At 58.3% G+C, this 16,856-nt stretch overlaps 1 protein-coding gene across 1 annotated transcript; it reads right to left on the bottom strand.

The window, feature by feature from the left end:
* Positions 1-9,624: 9,624 nt before the first annotated feature.
* GAL (galanin and GMAP prepropeptide) lies at positions 9,625-16,231 on the bottom strand. Its single transcript, XM_043581915.1, has 6 exons — positions 16,077-16,231; positions 15,790-15,870; positions 15,067-15,121; positions 11,722-11,808; positions 11,391-11,468; positions 9,625-9,894 (listed from the first exon to the last, which is right to left on the bottom strand). The coding sequence occupies exons 2-6, from the start codon at positions 15,868-15,870 to the stop codon at positions 9,824-9,826; spliced, it is 372 nt and encodes a 123-aa protein (XP_043437850.1). The 5' UTR covers positions 16,077-16,231; the 3' UTR covers positions 9,625-9,823.
* Positions 16,232-16,856: the final 625 nt, after the last annotated feature.

Below are 16,856 nucleotides of genomic sequence, written 5' to 3'. Positions count from 1 at the left end.
CGTTTCCACCTCCTCGAGGGTCCCCAGGTCACCCTTTAGAGCCACGCCCGTTGTCCCCTTTCCCCCACCCCCTTTCTACCCCATTTCAGGAACGCGATATAAATGGGGTCATATAGTATGTAACTTTCTAGGATTCGGTTTCACTCGGAAGAGTTCTCTGGAGATTCATCTGGGTTGGTGCACGTCTCAGCAGCCTGTTAACTTTTTCTTGCTGAGGGTTGGGTGCGTGGTGTGCATGGATGGGGGTTTAACCGTTCGCCCGCTGAGGGGCGTCTGGGCTGCTTCCGGTTTTTTGCTGTGATGAATAAAGCTACCGCGAACGCCTGTGCGGGCTGTGTGCAAGTCTCGTGTGAAGGTGAGTTTTCCCTCGTCTGGATGAAATGCCCAGGAGTGTCCTTGCTGGGCTGACTGGTAGCCACGTGTTTCCTTTGTAGAGAAACTGCCAAGGCGTCTTCCACAGTGGCTGTACCATTTCACGGTCCCGCCGGCAGGGGGCGGGCGATCCACTTTGCCTGCGCCTTTGCCACCATTTGGCGGTAACCGCCGCTTTTTAATTTTGGCCGTCCTGATACATGTTTCGTGGAATCTCATCGTGGTTTTCATTTTCATCCCCCCCCCCCCCCCGCTGACTAATGTTGAACGTCTTTTCCTGTGTTTGTTTTCCATCTGTGTATCATCTTCAGTGACGTGTCTGCTCATGTACGTTGCCCATTTTTAAAATCGGATTTTTTGTTTCCTCTACTGTTGGGTTTGGAGAGTCCTTTATATGCTTCAGGGAAACATGCCGTCGGCGGGATGGACCCCTTGATGGGACGGGTGGTTCGCAAAGATTTTCTCCCAGCCTTTAGCTTGCCTTTTCCTCCTCTTCCTTGATAGGAATTGTGTTAACCTACACGTCAACTTGGACAGAGTCAGCGCCTTTCCTCTGTTGAGAAGACAGAAAACCCAGAACTCACCACTGTCTTATCCTGGGGTCCCGAGGTCTGCCTTCTTCTTGACCTTTTCAGAGTCTTAGTTTGCTTTATACAGAATGCCCAGGGCTTTTTGTTGTACTTAGGAAGAGGATGAGACAGAAGTACGTCCGCTCTGTCTTCCTGAAAGCGGAAATCAGCAAACTTTTCCTTACAGGTTGGAGCAGAGGCCTTCTTAGTTTGGTGCGTGAGTAAAATGGGGTAAAATCCAGACTGCAAAGTGGAGCACGGAACCTCTTGTTTAGCAGCGTATTAAAAATAAGTTCATGGGGGGCGCCTGGGTGGCGCAGTCGGTTAAAGCGTCCGACTTCAGCCAGGTCACGATCTCGCGGTCCGGGAGTTCGAGCCCCACGTCGGGCTCTGGGCTGATGGCTTGGAGCCTGGAGCCTGTTTCCGATTCTGTGTCTCCCTCTCTCTCTGCCCCTCCCCCGTTCATGCTCTGTCTCTCTCTGTCCCAAATAAATAAATAAACGTTGAAAAAAAATAAATAGGTTCATGGGCTGCACATTAGAGTGATGGCTTCCATTCTTTTGGTCTTTCTGAGGCTCTGCTCCTGCACTAGGACTCCCTTAGCACCCCCCCCCCCCGCCACCTCTCCCCTTCTTCCTTTTCCAGGGTCCTCGAGAGCAAGGCTTTGGGCAGACCAGCGACACCACAACCTCTCTCAGTCCCTCTCTGGGGGAAGTTGACCGGTGTGGTCCCTGGCCGGCCGCAGCCGAATCACCAGGTTCTGGCCCTGGAGCAGGACTCTGGCACACAGAGTCGTGACACGGAGTCGAGGCCTTTCTTCCCAGGAAGCAACTTCGTTTGTGCCGGCACGGGCTCGGAGGGTTTGTACCCAAAAAACTGAGCCCCGAGCCCCGCGTGGTGTAGTCTTTTATGCGTCTTCTACTTCCTCGTCTCCCATGTATGGGTGACGGGGTGGTCTCAAGTTGCGGGGTCGTGCGGGATGTCACGGATGCACACGGCCAGGTTGCCCTTCCTTATCTTGAGGTCTTTTCTCATCACGCTCCTTAGGAAGGGGCTCCATCACATCCCCCCCTTTGATGCTCCGACCCCCCTAGTTTGGGTCCAAGAGCATCATCTGGGTTTAGAGGTCTCTATTTCCAGAACATCACATGCATGCGTGGCCGTTTTCCTTTAGACCGTTGTCTCGTTGAGACTGGAGACGGACCGTATACAGGGGCGCCGGGCAAGCTAGGATTAAGTAAGCTCCCCGCATCAGGAGGCTAATTCCCATGAGGGTTTTGAATCCCCCGAGAGCTGAAAACCATCCTCCGAATAACTCTCCGGGGCCCCGGCCGTCCCAGGTCCAGAGTGGGACATGAGCAACCTTTCTCATTCCGTCGGTGATCTCCTCCGTGACTTTTCCTTCTTCATCTGTAGGCAGCAGCGGCTCAGGTTAAACTTTCTGCGGACTCCTCCCTCCAAAGCAAGCAGGTGATCTGAGGCCGAGCGATTTTGATAGATGGCGTTGCTGCTTGGCCGGTAAGGGAAGCGCTCTGGCGGTTTCACTGCTGAGCATTTCGACAACCGCCTGCAGCCTGATTACGCGGGTTAGCACGTAAAGGAGTATGTGGTGGCCCCAGGACCGTCCTCTGCCCAGGCGGCAGGGCCATAATATCGGGTTCCGGGCTGGAGAGGCCACTCGTTACCTGTCCAGTTGCCAGCTTGTGGGGCACTTCGTTTCCTTTGAGTCTCCCTGTCCCCCTACACGTGGACCCCCCCAAACGTTCCCCTCTGGCAAGTGGGAGCAGGAAGAAAGATGATGGATGGTCCCCGGCACACCCACGACCCTGACCAGCCTGCGGGAAGTACCATACAGGCTGTCCTCCCACATACCCAGAACAGTCCACCCGGGGCCCGCCATTCGACGGCGTGTCGACATTGTCCCAGGCCTCTCGGAGATGAGAAAAGTTAGACGAGGGGTGGGGCTCTGGCTCAAGGGGATCTGGGGGGCCCCCCCACCTTTGGGTTTCCCGGGTGGTTGAGTCATCACATCTTTGGCCTAGCTGTGTTAAGTTTCCAACAGAGACGTGAACTTCCTTCCCCACCGGGCAAGGCATGTTTTTTTTCCAATTCGATTGAGGTTTTGAGGAACCAAACCCCGGTCGTAGGACTGGGGTATTCTGTGCCGCTATAAGGTTCGCAGGGATGGCATTCTCTAGCCTCCCATGGCCATCGATCCCCTGTGTTGGTACCAACGAAGCATCCTGTCCACAAAGGGAAGGTGAGCGCTAACAGAAACCTCTCTCTTGGGGCGCCCGGGTGGCTCCGGCGGTTGAGCGTCCGACTTCGGCTCAGGCCATGATCTCACGGTTCGTGGGTTCGAGCCCCGCGTCGGGCTCTGTACTGACAGCTCGGAGCCCGGAGCCTGCTTCCGATTCTGTGTCTCCCTCTCTCCGACCCTCCCCCATTCATGCTCTGTCTCTCTCTGTCTCACAAATAAAATTAAAAAAAGTTAAAAAAAATTAAAAAAAAAAAAAAAAAAAAGGACAGTCTTTTGTTTCATTGGACCGTGATTCCTCAAGCTGCTGCCGTGCGTAGATCAGTCAGCTTCCAGAGTGACTGAAGCAGGGCTGCGGTCTCCCAGAGCCTCTGGAGCGGCGGACTGCTTCTTTCGTGTGGTCAGCTTTCGCGGCGTCGATGGATCAGGAAGGGACTCCCAGTTTCGAGATGCCGGCCTCACTCTGCTGCGGTGAAGCCAGGGATCCACCTCGTCTACCTTTACTGCAGGAGGGGTGGACAAAAAGACGGTCAACGGGCCCCTCCAGAGGGGTTCAGGGGTTGGACATCCCACCCTGCCACCCATACAGCATCTCCTGGTTTAAAGGGGTGAGCATCTGCGGTCGGACTCACAGGCAATCGCTCCCTGACCCAATGGTGTAAGGTGGTTAGGGCAGAGCCGAGGCCCGCATCTGTTGCCTTAGGGTTAGATCGCCTATCTCATTTAGATCCCCGAATGATGCCCGAATGTCATCCATCAGTCCTAGGACTCTGCGACAATTTACCGGTTATATTGAAACAACGTATGTCAGGGACCCTCTCACAACCCGGGTAACGGAGGCGCGGTAAGCCCGGAGTCCTACTGGAAAAAAGAGTCGTAACGGCAGCCGTTTACCATTGTTAACTGGTAAATTTTTGGGTAAGCCAAACCCGGGTGTTATGTTCTACAGCAGACCTTGTGTTATTTCTTGCGCCTTTTTCTGCCTTGCAGGGGAAGGCCTCCACCCAGTCAGTAAGAGTATCAACCCATCCCAACAAATGTTGAAACCCCTTTGACCTGGGCACAGGGGTGAAATCTAATTGCCGATCTTTCCCGATAGCCTCCAATTCTTTGCTGGCCTGTGGTTGAGAGGTTGTTTCTAAGACATACTTCACAGGCTGATATTACGTGCTGAACGGTCCTTGACAAGTTTTTCCCAGGAAACATCCTTTGGGCCACTTGGCGAGTTTTCTCTCTCCCTAAACGAAAGGCCCGATGCAGGACTTGAATGCTCTTCCGGTTCTGTGAGCCCGGTGATGGTCGTTGCCCTGCTCTGTCGGTAACCATCCCGAGGGCAGGAGGCAGTGTCCACGAGGCAGACCCCGGCTGATTTCCTTGGGAGGGTGGGTGGGATGGAGTCTCCTTGAATAGTTGATACGGCGGGCAAGCTATTCTCTGAACCCTGATGTCTCCAGCCTACAATATCCGGTAATTCCCCCAAACCCACATCATTGTTTATCTGTCCTGGAGTTAGTAGCTCTATTGTCTCCAATTTAGTTATAATGTCCCTTTCTAGCGAGGGAGTAAAGCTCTCTGGTCTTATCGAGAAAGAATGAGAAAAAAATTAGTTTTCCCCATATGCATCCCAGGGGCCGAGAGAAAAATGTAGTTATGAGTTTCCCGGAGACGCCCTTCATCGTCATGCTGCATTTGGAGGGTTGGCCTGGAGTGGAAAGGAGGACAGAGAAGGTGGCCCCGGGACCCAGAAGGAAATGAACCGGACTTCTAGTTACCTGAGTTTTCCAGGGTGACCCGAGGCTCCGGGCTTCCGATAGGCAGTCGAGCCACCCCGAAGAGCCCCGGGCCCCCATCAGTCCCCTGCCAGGGACACTGGTTATCTGAGCCCTCGCAGATAGAGGTCCCCGAGGGCATTCAGACCTCCAGTGACTGTCTCCACACAAGGGGCATGGCTGGTGGGGCTTGGACTTCTGTTGTCCCCACTTCTGAGGGCAGTCTCGTTTCCAGTGAGACTGGCCACATAAGTGGGTGGCATTTGGGGCCAGGACCTCGGGAAGTCTGGTCTGACATAGCGTGTAAGGCCACGACTAAGGCCTCAGATTTTCTTACGCCCGCTTACTGGTTTTGTTTGTTTGTTTTTAATCTCGGTTGTAATGTGCCCGATTGGCAGCTCGTAAGAGCTCCTCCTGGGTCCCTTCCAGACCAACTGCCCATGTTTGCAGCTTCCTCTGAATATCTGGGGCCAGTTGAGTGACAAATGTGTCCTTTGAAATCATCTCAGCCTCAGGGGTGTCAGGGGAGATATATTTAATGAGAGCCTCCCTCAACCTCTCCAGGAAGGCCATCCGGCTCTCCTTCTGTGTTTGTGAAACAGTGGCTAATTTAGCATAATTTAAGGGCTTACCCGTAGACCTCCTTAATTTCCCTAAAGCACCAGCCTGGAAACGGGGGGCGATACCATTTCTCAGTGAGATGGTCGTAGTCCCAGTTAGGATCTTGGGGTCGAACTGCCGGGTCCCGGTAGGAAACAGCAAGCTCCCTGCAGGACCTCCAGCCCCGTGACAATTAATGAGTTGCTTTTTCTTCGGAGTTTATAGATCAAGATCAACCCGATTTTTCAGAACGCATCCCAAAGGAGTGTTGGCCTTGGCTGGGGAATATGCCCATCTATAAGGGAAAAAGAGAAGAGGCGTCCCTTATCTTAATTTGCCGCAGCGGGCCAGGAGAAGCCACAGCTCCTGGCCCTGAGTTTTGGCTGGCTGTTCGACGGGCAGCCAAAAACTCTGTCAGTCTCGGGAGGTGCTGGGAGCAAGTCGCTCTTACCCAGGCTCGACCCTACCTCCGAGAGCTGACCTTGTCTCCCTGATTTCTCCTATTCCGCCGGTTTCCGCCTGTGGGACTTTGGGGGTATTGACCGTGACCCAGTAAGCCTTCCCTGGTTGTAAAAAGACACCGTCATTTTATTTTGGCCTCTTTACAAATATATTTTAAAAGGCTGGTGAAAACCACGTTTTTTTGTAAGGATAAAATGGGTCGTCAAGGGGCTAAAAGGGCTAAAGTCGAGGTCTACTCCCCTGCCTTTTTTCAGCAGCGCCCACATAAACACGTTCCAGCCACGTGGATATCCATTTTAGAGTATCTAGGTGTTTCCAAATTGGCCCTCACTGGGCTAAGTGTACCAAGATGGCTCCTGTGTATCCCAGGAAAAGCCCTTTATGTATGTCGTTATCTAGCCCTCATCCGGCCCAGGCATCCAATCCCGTGCTAGAAAGAACACAGGTACGGAGCATTTGGAGGCTGGCAGCGAGGACGTCACCGTCTCCCCAACCTTTAGATCAGAGGAGGGGCAATTTCAACCAAGGCTTGAGTAAAACAACTCAAAAGGGCATGCTGTCCTGCCGTCCTGCCCTTCAGTTAAAATCATATATTTTTCCCCCATCTTTTTGGGCAGACAAAAGGGGGGAACATCCTTTGTTCACCTTTTTTTTTTTTTTAAATCAAAAGCATACCAACAATCCAAGAAAACTTTGCCTTTTAATAGAGAGTAAAGCAGAATTTTAATCTTATAGCAGCGTACTTTTAAAATCCATTTTAACCTTCGTTCCGTCCTGGCCACATATAAAATTTCTTTCTAAAGGTTTCCCTTCACAAACCTACAACTTTGCTTTGCTTTCAGATGTCGACCTAAGCCCTTTTACTGCAAACAACCCTCTCAGTTAGGACAAAATTACTTTCTTTTACCTTCAACAAAAAATACATTTTCAGGGATGCCTGGAGGGCTCAGGCGGTTAAGTGTCCGACTTCAGCTCAGGTCATGATCTCGAAGTTCATGAGTTGGGGCCTTTCATCAGGCGCTGTGCTGACAGCTCGGAGCCTGGAGCCTGCTTCGGATTCTGTGTCTCCCTCTCTCTCTGCCCCTCCCCTGCTCACACTCTCTCTCAAAAATAAATGTACTTTCATTTTTTATATCTTTCTTACCTATCTCCTACTTTTTTACACACAAACTTACTTTCCTTATTTTTATCAGTCTTAATTACATTTAGCAGAATTTTAACTCTTAGGAACCTTAGTCTCCAGTGAAAGGTCAGCAGTAACCAATTGTGAACTGTTACATCAGAATTTTTTTTCTTTAGACGCTAAATGTCTCAACTAAGCACAAAGCAGATTTTCCATAGTAAAATCTTCATAAAGCACGAAGCACGTTTGTAAGACCCAAATAGTCCTTTTTCGCAATAAATCAGAAGCACAAACCTACGTCTGGTAATTAGTGCTTTAGCCTCTTATTAGGTATCCAATGAATTCAATCCCAATTTATCACGCAGGCAAAAGTTTACCGTTTCAGGTTACCAAAGACTTCGAAAGCTATCTTAACCATCACCCATCAAAACTACGGGACAAAGTTAGCCATCACTTGTCACCCACGAAAACTACGAGACAAAGTTTGAGGTAGACCAACCAGGGACAGTTGGCTCTAATTATCATAGTCATTGACCCAGGAAATGAATGAGAGAGAAGTCCCCACGCACAGTCACACGGCGGCTCCGACCCACTGCCCAGGGCTCAGAGTCGCAGCTTTGTTCCTTATTCCTTATGAACTGCTCAGGCAACTCTGGGAGGTGATCAGGCTCCCCTCCTGCCTCTCGGGGCAGGCCTACCAGAATGGACGAACCGGGTGCTTACCAGTCTGACAGGCTGTGCTCCCGGAGCTGGTTCCTGGGCCTCACGGGTTCCATCGCGCACACATGGGGCCCTGACCCTGGTGCCCCGCAAGGGCTAGTCTGCGGATCAAGTGGTCTGGTCCGCTGGCCCCAGGCAAGGTTGCCTGTCCCGGTGGTCCGAGCTTTGTACCCCGGCGGCAAAGCGGTTGGAAACGCACCGTCTCCAGATCCCGGACACGAGCCCCCCGGAAGCGTAGCAGGATTCTTGCACGGAGAGTCGTGACACCGAAGCTTTCCTTCCCAGGAAGCAACTTTGTTCCTGCCGGCACAGGCTCAGAGGGTTTGTACCTCAAACTACCCCGAACACCGCCGTGGGGTGTAGCCTTTTATGCATTTTCTACTTTCTCGTCTCCCATATGTGGGTACCGTGGAGAGACGTACGGTCGGATTGGGTGCTCTCTTGTTACAGGGTCGTGAGGGACGTCACCTACGCACAGAGCCACGTTGCCTTCCCTTATCTTGCGATCTCTTTTTACCACATTCCTTAGGGAGGGGACCTTATCACAGCCCGCCCGGCTCTCCTGGATCGGACGCCCTGAAGACGGGCCTGCTGGCCCGCTTTCTGACGAGCCCGGCGCAAGTCTGAGAGAACGAAAGGGAAATGAATGGGAGAGAGGGAGGAGGAGGAGGATAGTGAGGGGCGGGGATATGGCCCGGCCTGGCGTGGAGACGGCCTGGTGGCCGTGTTCCTGCCCTGAGCTGGGAGAGGACAACCTGGGTCCAAGTCCGGCATGTGCAGGGGCGGGAAGGGCTGATGGGGTCGTGGAACCACCTGGAAGTGGCAGGGGCCGTGGGGCCCAGCTTCGGGGTCTGGGGGATGGCGGCCTCACGGAGTCCGGGAGGGACCCGAGGGCTCTGTGCCCGCCAGTGCGGCTTGGATGACCGGCCTACAGGCACGTCTTTAGGTGGCAAGTCTCACGCGTGGCTGCGTGTGGCAGTCACCGGGGGAGCCGGAAGGATGCGGTGGGCCTCCAGACTCTGCGGGCCGCCTGGGTCCCCCGGGGGTGCCCACACAGCTGCTCTGGCAAACGCTAAAGAGCCCCGAGTTGCCATTTAATGGAACAGAAAGGCTGGGGAATCTCCATCCAGTTTCTTCTCGGATCTTCCGAGACCTTTTGGTCACCTTCCGTGTGACCTTTTTGTTTCTGCCCCAGAGACCCTCCCCGCCCTGCCTCTCTGGCAGTGCTGTCCCCACAAGCTGTCCCTCCCGCAGCACTGAACCCCACACGTCTCCTGACCGGTCAGGCAGTTAAGACTTTTAGGACCCCGACCTCCGTACCCCGGCCGCGTGATTTCAACACGGTTGTCAAACCCCACGTCGCCCTGCTGGGTCTCCCTCCTCCTCCTCACCCGGGACCTTCGCCAGCACTGGCGAATTCCCTCATCTATCATGTTCAGGGGTGCCCTAGGCTTTCTGTTTCCACCTCTCAAAGCACCAGCTCCCTGCGGGCAGGGGTTCGGTTCTGTTTTGTGTTTGTGTCGGTAACAGACCCACCTGCGTAATTATGTTGTACTCGGCTGAAAACGGAGATAACTCTGTGTTCCCTGGACACGTTCCCTCGCCGTGACAAGAGACGGAGTCTCACAGATGCTCTGGACGGTAAAATTTGGGCTTAAAACTCGGGATTCTAATCAGGCTTTATCTTTTAAACGCCCCCCCCCACCCCGGTGGCATGGGTGACAAGACAGACACACGGAAATGACCATCGAAAGCGGTTGCTATCTTTTATTTTGCCACTCAAGATAATTATCAAACGGGAAAAAAAAAATCTTAACAGCAATAACACGGCACAGCATCAAGGCAGAGAAGACAGGACTGGCCACCCCACGTAAATTGGCACAACACCATCCATCGTGGCCGAGTTTGGCCGGAAGCGACATCGTGCGGAGGAACATTCTCGAGGGCTTCCTCAGGGCTGTTTCCAGTCTTCTGCGGAGGCTGCGGGCGGGAGGTCGGGCAGGAACCCCAGGGCCCCGGCCTCTGCAAAGAAGGAACGCGCTTGGGTAGAGCCCCAGAGAGAGCGGGCGCTCCAAACCCGCACGCCCGAGCCGCTGCGGCCGCTCCCCGGGGGTCTCCCAGGATCACACCCGAGATCGGGCACACCCCATCCTACTCCGCACCCTTTACCGACGTTAAGTCTCACACCTCATGCATCTGAAACGGTCAGACTTTTTAAACCATGATTTAAAGGCGTGTAATCCGCGTTGGGGTAATAAAAAGCGGTGTCCCCTAATGCAGTTGTGTGTGACAAAATTTGAAACGTAACGAAGCAGAGAACGGGAAGCCCCTGGAAGAGTCCGTCTGCCCCTTGCTGGAAAAGTCACCACCAGATGTTCTCCGGCAGGAGCTCTCCGCGCGCTTGGCGGGGCTCCGACGGAGCGAACTCGGTTCTGGGTTCTGGGACTGCCGCGTCCTCCACGGTCCCCCTGCCCACGGGCGGTTCTCAGGAAGGAGCCGCAGGCCTCTGACCTCCTCCCTCCCGCACCCGCCTGAACCCCTTCAACCCCGGCCACCCGCGCAGCCAGAAAGCACACAGACCAAAACACGACCCAGGAATTGGTCCCGGCCAAGTCTTGGCCAAAATCACAACAAACCGTAAAGTGCAAAACGTGACAACCGTGTCCCCCGCTGTCCCCGGTCCCTGTCCCCTGTGCTCCGCTCCCGGGGCACTGCCACCTCTGTCCTCTGTCCTGGCGCCTTCCCCCGGGGTTGTGTGATGAAGGCAGTCACCGCTCACTGTCGCCCGCACGACCACACGAGGCAGAGGCGCGAGGCTGGAACGGGCCCCCAGGGAGGCCTCGTGGCATGTGGTACCCCCGGAAGACACCAGACCTAGGATGGGGTCATCAGACAGAAGGGCAGCCTGTCCTATGGGAAGGCTGCGGAAAGAAAGACTGGAATCGGAAACACGGGCGAACTAATTCACCGGGCTGACAAGACGGTTTATGATGGCCTACAAGGGGCCGTGGCCCCTAAAATGTACAGGAGTTGCTGCTGTGACACCAAGTGTGGCCCCAGCCGAGTGGGTGGGACCTGGGGCCTCCCTCTCCCCTGCTTCCTGTCGAGGGTCCCTCTCCGGGGACAGTGCTGGGACCACCAGCAATTCCGACCAACACTGGCGATGGGAATGGGGGGGGGGGTACTTACTCCCCAAAGGAATTCTACGGGAGCCCTTTCTGGCAGGTTTTTCACGTGTGTGGGGTTCCGAGAGGTGGCCTTTAAAATTGGTAATATTTCGGGGCGCCTGGATGGCTCAGTCGGTTAAGCGTCGGACTTCAGGTCACGTCATGATCTCACAGTCCGTTGAGTTCGGGCCCCGAGTCAGGCTCTGTGCTTACAGCTCGGAGCCTGGAGCCTGCTTGGGATCCTGTGTCTCCCTCTCTCTCTCTGCCCCTCCCCTGCTCACACGCACTCTCTCTCTCTCTCAAAAACAAACGTTAAAAAAATTTTTTTTTCATGAGTAATATTTCACATACCTTTGAGACGCAAGAAAGTCAGGAACTCAATTATCGTGCGCACAACAGCATTCTCGGACAGCGGCCTGGCAAAGCTTCCTAGGAAACAGAAAGAATCCGCGTCTGCAAAACCTGCCCCACGGTGGTCTGCACCTGACCTCTCCGTCTGAGGAGACCTGGGCATCTGGAAGTCAACAGACTGGCCGTGACCCCTCCCGCCCCGCAGGGCCTTGCTCAGCACCGCGGGGAGGTAGGGCGGTGGGGGGGGGGGCGGGGGGAGAGCCAGGTCAAGGCCAAGGGGCCTGCGTGCCCTGGGAGTGGCGGACCGCGATGTGACCCACAGCTCGCTCACCTGGCCTTGCTTCGTCTTCGGGCGGGAGCTCCCGTTTGCCAGTGAGGCCAGGCTTCTCCTGAAACGATCTGTGGTTGTCAATGGCATCTGTTCGCAACCAGAGAGGAAAGCACCTGACCGTCGTCCCTACAGTCACACATGCCCCAGCCCCAGGGAAGGACGCGCTGGCTGCGTATAATCTAACACACATGGTAAAAATAAAGCCACGGCAGGGAAACCATAGAAGCAGGAAGATCATTCTCCGTGGAGCGAGGGACTCGTGCCAGGGCCAGAGGCACGATCTCCCCCAGGTGCTGGCACTCTGCCGGAGGGGGGAGCCCACCCAGACAGGAGGGGAGCGAGGGGAGTGTCCGGGGGGGGGGGGCTGTCCCGGGGGCGCCGGCGCCCGAGCTGAGTGTCTCTCGGGGACACCGCAGGGGCTGGGGTCCTATGTCCCTGAAAACAGACTTATCTTTCAAAGACCTCTGTGGCAGCTGGACTGGAGCCAGGCGGCCAGAGACAGCCAGGGACAGCGGCAGAGGGGGAGGGGGAGGGGGAGGCAGGGGGGCCGAGGGTGCGTGCACACGCGTGCGCTCGTGTGCGCTGGGCGGTGTGAGACGAGGGACCGCAAGCAGAGCGGCCCCTTGAGAAACTCGGGGAGAGAGCGGGAGGTCCTGACCCAGCGTCCAGCGGGGGGCCAGGCGCCTGATCGGGGCCGACGAGGCAGCGGAGGTGAAGGGGCGACGGGGGCAGGCTGCGGGGGCTGAGCAGGCCGAGCAGGCCGAAACGAACCCCTTCCTCCAGAGCCGGAGTCCGTCCGGAGTTCGCGGCACGACACGCGGGACAAAGCAGGGCGACCCTCGCGTGGCGCCCGGAGCCGGGTCAGGGCCCCGCCGTCCGCAGCAGCGGCCGGGACGCGGCCCGCGCTGGCGGAACGGGGCGCACCCACGAGCCGGTCTGGATGTCCAGCTCCTGGTGACCCAGCCGGACAGAGACACCACCTTGATGGTGAAAGGGTCCTGCCTCAGGGCTCACATCTTCCTGACGGACGCAGTTTCAACATTCTGAGGCACCACGAGCAAAGATCTCCGGTGGCCGGCCTTCCTTTCCTCCGGGCCAGAAGCACAGAGACGAGGTGCTTCCCGAGGGACGGAGCTCAGGGTCCCAAAGGGCTCGGGGAAACGAGCCCTTTGAGCCCGTCTGTCCGTCCCGCAGGCGAGGCCAACCCACTTGCAGCGACAGGACCGCACGGGGACCTGCCCTTGCCTTTGACCCGAGACGCTGCCTGTGGCCCCGGCTGGCTCTCCGTGCCTGTGTTTCCGGAAGCATCCCCCAGGCGATCAGACAACCCTCTGCGGCAGGAGGTCTGTATTCTCACGGTGGGGTTAGGAGCTAAGCGCGCCCTGCGGGCTCTTCCCTAGTTGCTCTGGTGGGAACCGAGTTATTCGCCTCCTTTCCTGCTACGAAGGCAGTTCATAAACAGGGGAGGGTTTGTTTCCGTTTCTTTTTAAGATCTAAGGCTGTCCCCAAACCAGCCCTGCCTGCAAATTTGAAACTGCAAGTGTGTAAGCGATTGGAGGGAGGGTGAAAGGTCTTCCCTCGTCCCCTCCTTTAGGATAATTAAAATCTGCAGGTGCCACTCGGACAGAGGGGACACACGCAGCCCGCAGGTCGCAGAGCTGTCCTCTTCGGGGCTGGGGCCAGCTGGAGGCCTAGCCTGCTGCCCCCTGTTCCTGCCAGGAGTCCCACAGCCCGGAGCGAGCACTGGCCTCTCCACAAGCAGCTGCCACACGAGGGGCGTGTGAAGGCCCAGCACGTCCAGACCCACCGGGTTCTCGGCATCGTGAAGGTAGTGAAGCTACACCGCGTCCCCACGGAGGCACGTCAAGGACGGGACGCTCAGGAGTAGTCCACCCACAGCCTGGCAAGTTCTGGGAACTGATGGCTGCGGGTGAAGCCACACGCCCGGGTTCTAGTGTGTTCCCCACACGCGCAAGCCCCCCACCCCGGCCTCACGGTTCAGCTGGAGTATTCGTGGCGCAGAGCTAAGGCCCGGGGCGGCCCGGCACCCTGGTGGGCGACCGCAAGTTGGTGCAGGTGCCCTGCCATCGGCCACCCGCCCAGATGTGAGCTTTCAAAGCAGACAAAGTGCTACCGAGGCCGACTGCGGCCCGCAGGCCCCTTGGGGGATCATCGGGACTCGGACCAGCTGACCCGTTTCCACTTACGGCCCGGGGTGAGGGCTGTGGGCATCTCATGCCTCTCCGTGCAGCCGGGTACAAACCCCTGCCCACCAGCCCCGGCCCCAGTCACGCCCCGGGAGACCTATACGTGTGGGTCACCGGGCCCCCGGCTGACACTCGGCTTTCTTCCTGTTCGCCACTTGCCTCCCAACGGGGCATTTTGGTCAGGCTGTAACACTCTGAGTCCTGCCCTGTGCCACATGGGATGACTGACCGTCCGTCCCCAGAGAGCAGGGCGCCACGAGGGGTCCTGGTGATGGCAGTGGGCTGGGGAGGGCCCGCAGGCGAGGGGACAGGTTTGGAGCAGGGCACGGGGCGAGCGTGTTTCAACTGTCCTGGGGCCATCCGGGAGTTCCCATCCGGGGCTTCCAAAAACACGACAGAGAGAGGGCTTGAGTGGCGAAGACGGCCTGTGCTTTGTGACGCTGAGGGGGCATGGGGGTGTTGAGGGAGGCGCAGGGACTCGGGAGAGGACCCAGAACAGAGCCCCGAGGGAAGGTCCGCCTTCAAGGGCTGTGACCTGGGGAAGCCCGGGCAACGTCGGGGTGCAGGGCAGGAGGGCGAGGAGGGAGAGGCTTCCAGAAGGAACGGTGCTGGGGCACATGTCCAGAGCGGAGGCTGGCAAGGCTGTGCGCAGCGATGCACAGGTCCCTGGTCACCCCGTGAGGTTTGGGGGTGGGGCGGGGGCAGCCCCAAGGGAAAAGGGGCGGTGGACGAGGCGAGGGGAGGGTGCCCAGGGTCTGCCTGGCCGCAAGCCGCAGGACGGGTCAAGGTTCAAGACAGAGCAAGGCAAAGAGAAGGGGCAGATGGGGTCAGAGGTCCCCAGGCATCTGCCCATTTGCTGAGGGACAGAAATAAAGGGGGAGCAGGAGGCTGGCGGCCGGGCCGGGGCTGCCTTTCGGGGCGCGGGAAGGGGCGCCACTGTGGACGCGGCGACTACTGGAATCAGCTGCCCCCCCTCCTGCTCACAGCCTCACGGAGCCCCCACTTCCCCTTGACTGAGACCGGAGAGTCAGCATCACAGTGTGGCTGGCTTCGCGGATCTCAGGGGCAGGGTCAGCACAAGTGGCTCCGGGCGTTGGAGGAGCAGAGCCCTCTGAGCACGTCGCGCACTGTCACTTACGTGGCCCGAGGAGGTAGCCGGCGCTGTTCAGGGTCCAGCCTCTCTTTTCCTTCACCTTTGGGGGGTGGGGAGAAAAGGGGGTCAGATGACCAGGCTGGGGCCGGTACAGGCTGCAGGGGCTCACGGGAGCCCCCAGGGCAGCTTCTGGCAGGGTAACCCCCGGTGGCAAGCTGTCGCGGGGTGCTTCAGACCATCACGGAATTTACAAGCACACACACAACAGTGCGTTAAGGCGAGGCGCACATTCAAGGCCGGTCACCAGGCTTTCCACGCATGATGTGGGAATCTGGAAAACGCATACGCTTCCCGGGGCTGCAGGAATCCCTGCTTTGCCCCCACATTTGCTACATTCGACCTGAAAACAGGACTGCTGGCTTCACCAAATAATTCACTCTAGAGCCACCGCCCGGAACCCACGGTGCACCCAACTTGCTTCTAAGCCACACTGAGGACACGCCAGGTGGAGGGCACGTGTGGGTAGCGCGCTCCTGGACGGAATGAAATGAGATTTGCTGGCAGCCTCCAGCTTTCACCGGTTTCTAGCCCGGAGCCGGTCGTACGCCGGCAGAGGCGCCTCCCCCCCCCCCAACCCCCCAGGAGGAGCGGGGAGCGCTCCCGCGGGACCCCGGCCCTGGGCTGCAGAAGCCCCGCCGCCCCGCTCCCGGGCGGCTGCCCAGCCCCCGCGCCCCCTGCCCCGGAGCGGGGGGACGCGCCCGCACTCACCGGTGACCCGAGCCCTGGGGTGGCCGAAAGGGCCGCGGCGAAGAGCAGCCAGGCGAGCAGGAGCGCGCAGCCGCCGGGCATCTGCAAGGAAGGCGCGGGGTGGGCGTGGGGCGAGCAGCGGGGCCCCGGGGCGCACGTCGGGCGGCCGGGGCTGGGGGGCTGGGGGGCTGGGGGGCTGGGGAGGGGCGAAGGGCTCCGAGAGGGCCCAGTGCGGGAGGGGCGCGGACCGCAGACCGCAGGAAGGGGTCGCCTCCCGCTGCCCCCCCCCCCCCCGGGGCGCGCCATACCTTGAGCGGGGGCGGGGTCCCGGGGCGGCGGCGGGTGCGGGCGTCCAGTCGGTCGGTCGGGTCTGGCAGAGCCCGGGGCGCTCAGCGCATCGCGCGGCCTCGGGAACGCGGGGAGGAAGCGCGGCGGCTGGGCTCCCTCGACGTGTCCGCGGCCCCGGCTGCCGCCCGCCGCTATTTATGCCGCGCGCAGCGTCACGGGGCTCAGTTCCCGCCTATCGCCCCTCCCCCCTGCAGTGCCCCCCCCCCCCCCCGGGCGGGGGCGGGAGGGGCGGTAGCTCAGCTCCTGCAGAGGAGGCTGCGAGTGGTTCGGTGGCGTGGCTGGAGGGGCAGGGAAGGCACAGTGCCCCCAAACCCCACGGGACAGCCTCTGTCACCCCACAGAGAGCCCCCATCACCCCTGCAGAGAACCCCCATCACCCCTGCAGAGCCCCATCACCCCTGCAGAGAATCCCCATCACCCTGCGGAGCCCCCATCACCCCTGCAGAGAATCCCCATGACCCCTGCAGAGAACCCCCATCACCCCTGCAAAGCCCCCATCACCCCTGCAGAGAACCCCCATCCCCTGCAGAGAGCCCCTCATCACCCCTGCAGAGCCACGATGACCCCTGCAGAGAGCCCCTCATCACCCCTGCAGAGCCCCCATCACCCCTGCAGAGAACTCCCATCACCCCTGCAGAGCCGCCATGACCCCTGCAGAGAACACCCATCACCCTGCAGAGCCCCTGTCATCCCTGCAGAGAGCCCCCATCATCCCTGCAGAGCCCCCATCACCCCTGCAG

Source organism: Prionailurus bengalensis, chromosome D1, assembly GCF_016509475.1.
Source record: "Prionailurus bengalensis isolate Pbe53 chromosome D1, Fcat_Pben_1.1_paternal_pri, whole genome shotgun sequence".
In the NCBI taxonomy this organism is placed as follows: domain Eukaryota; kingdom Metazoa; phylum Chordata; class Mammalia; order Carnivora; family Felidae; genus Prionailurus; species Prionailurus bengalensis.
Note: the sequence above shows the minus strand (reverse complement) of the source record. Positions and strands in the feature narration are given on the sequence as shown.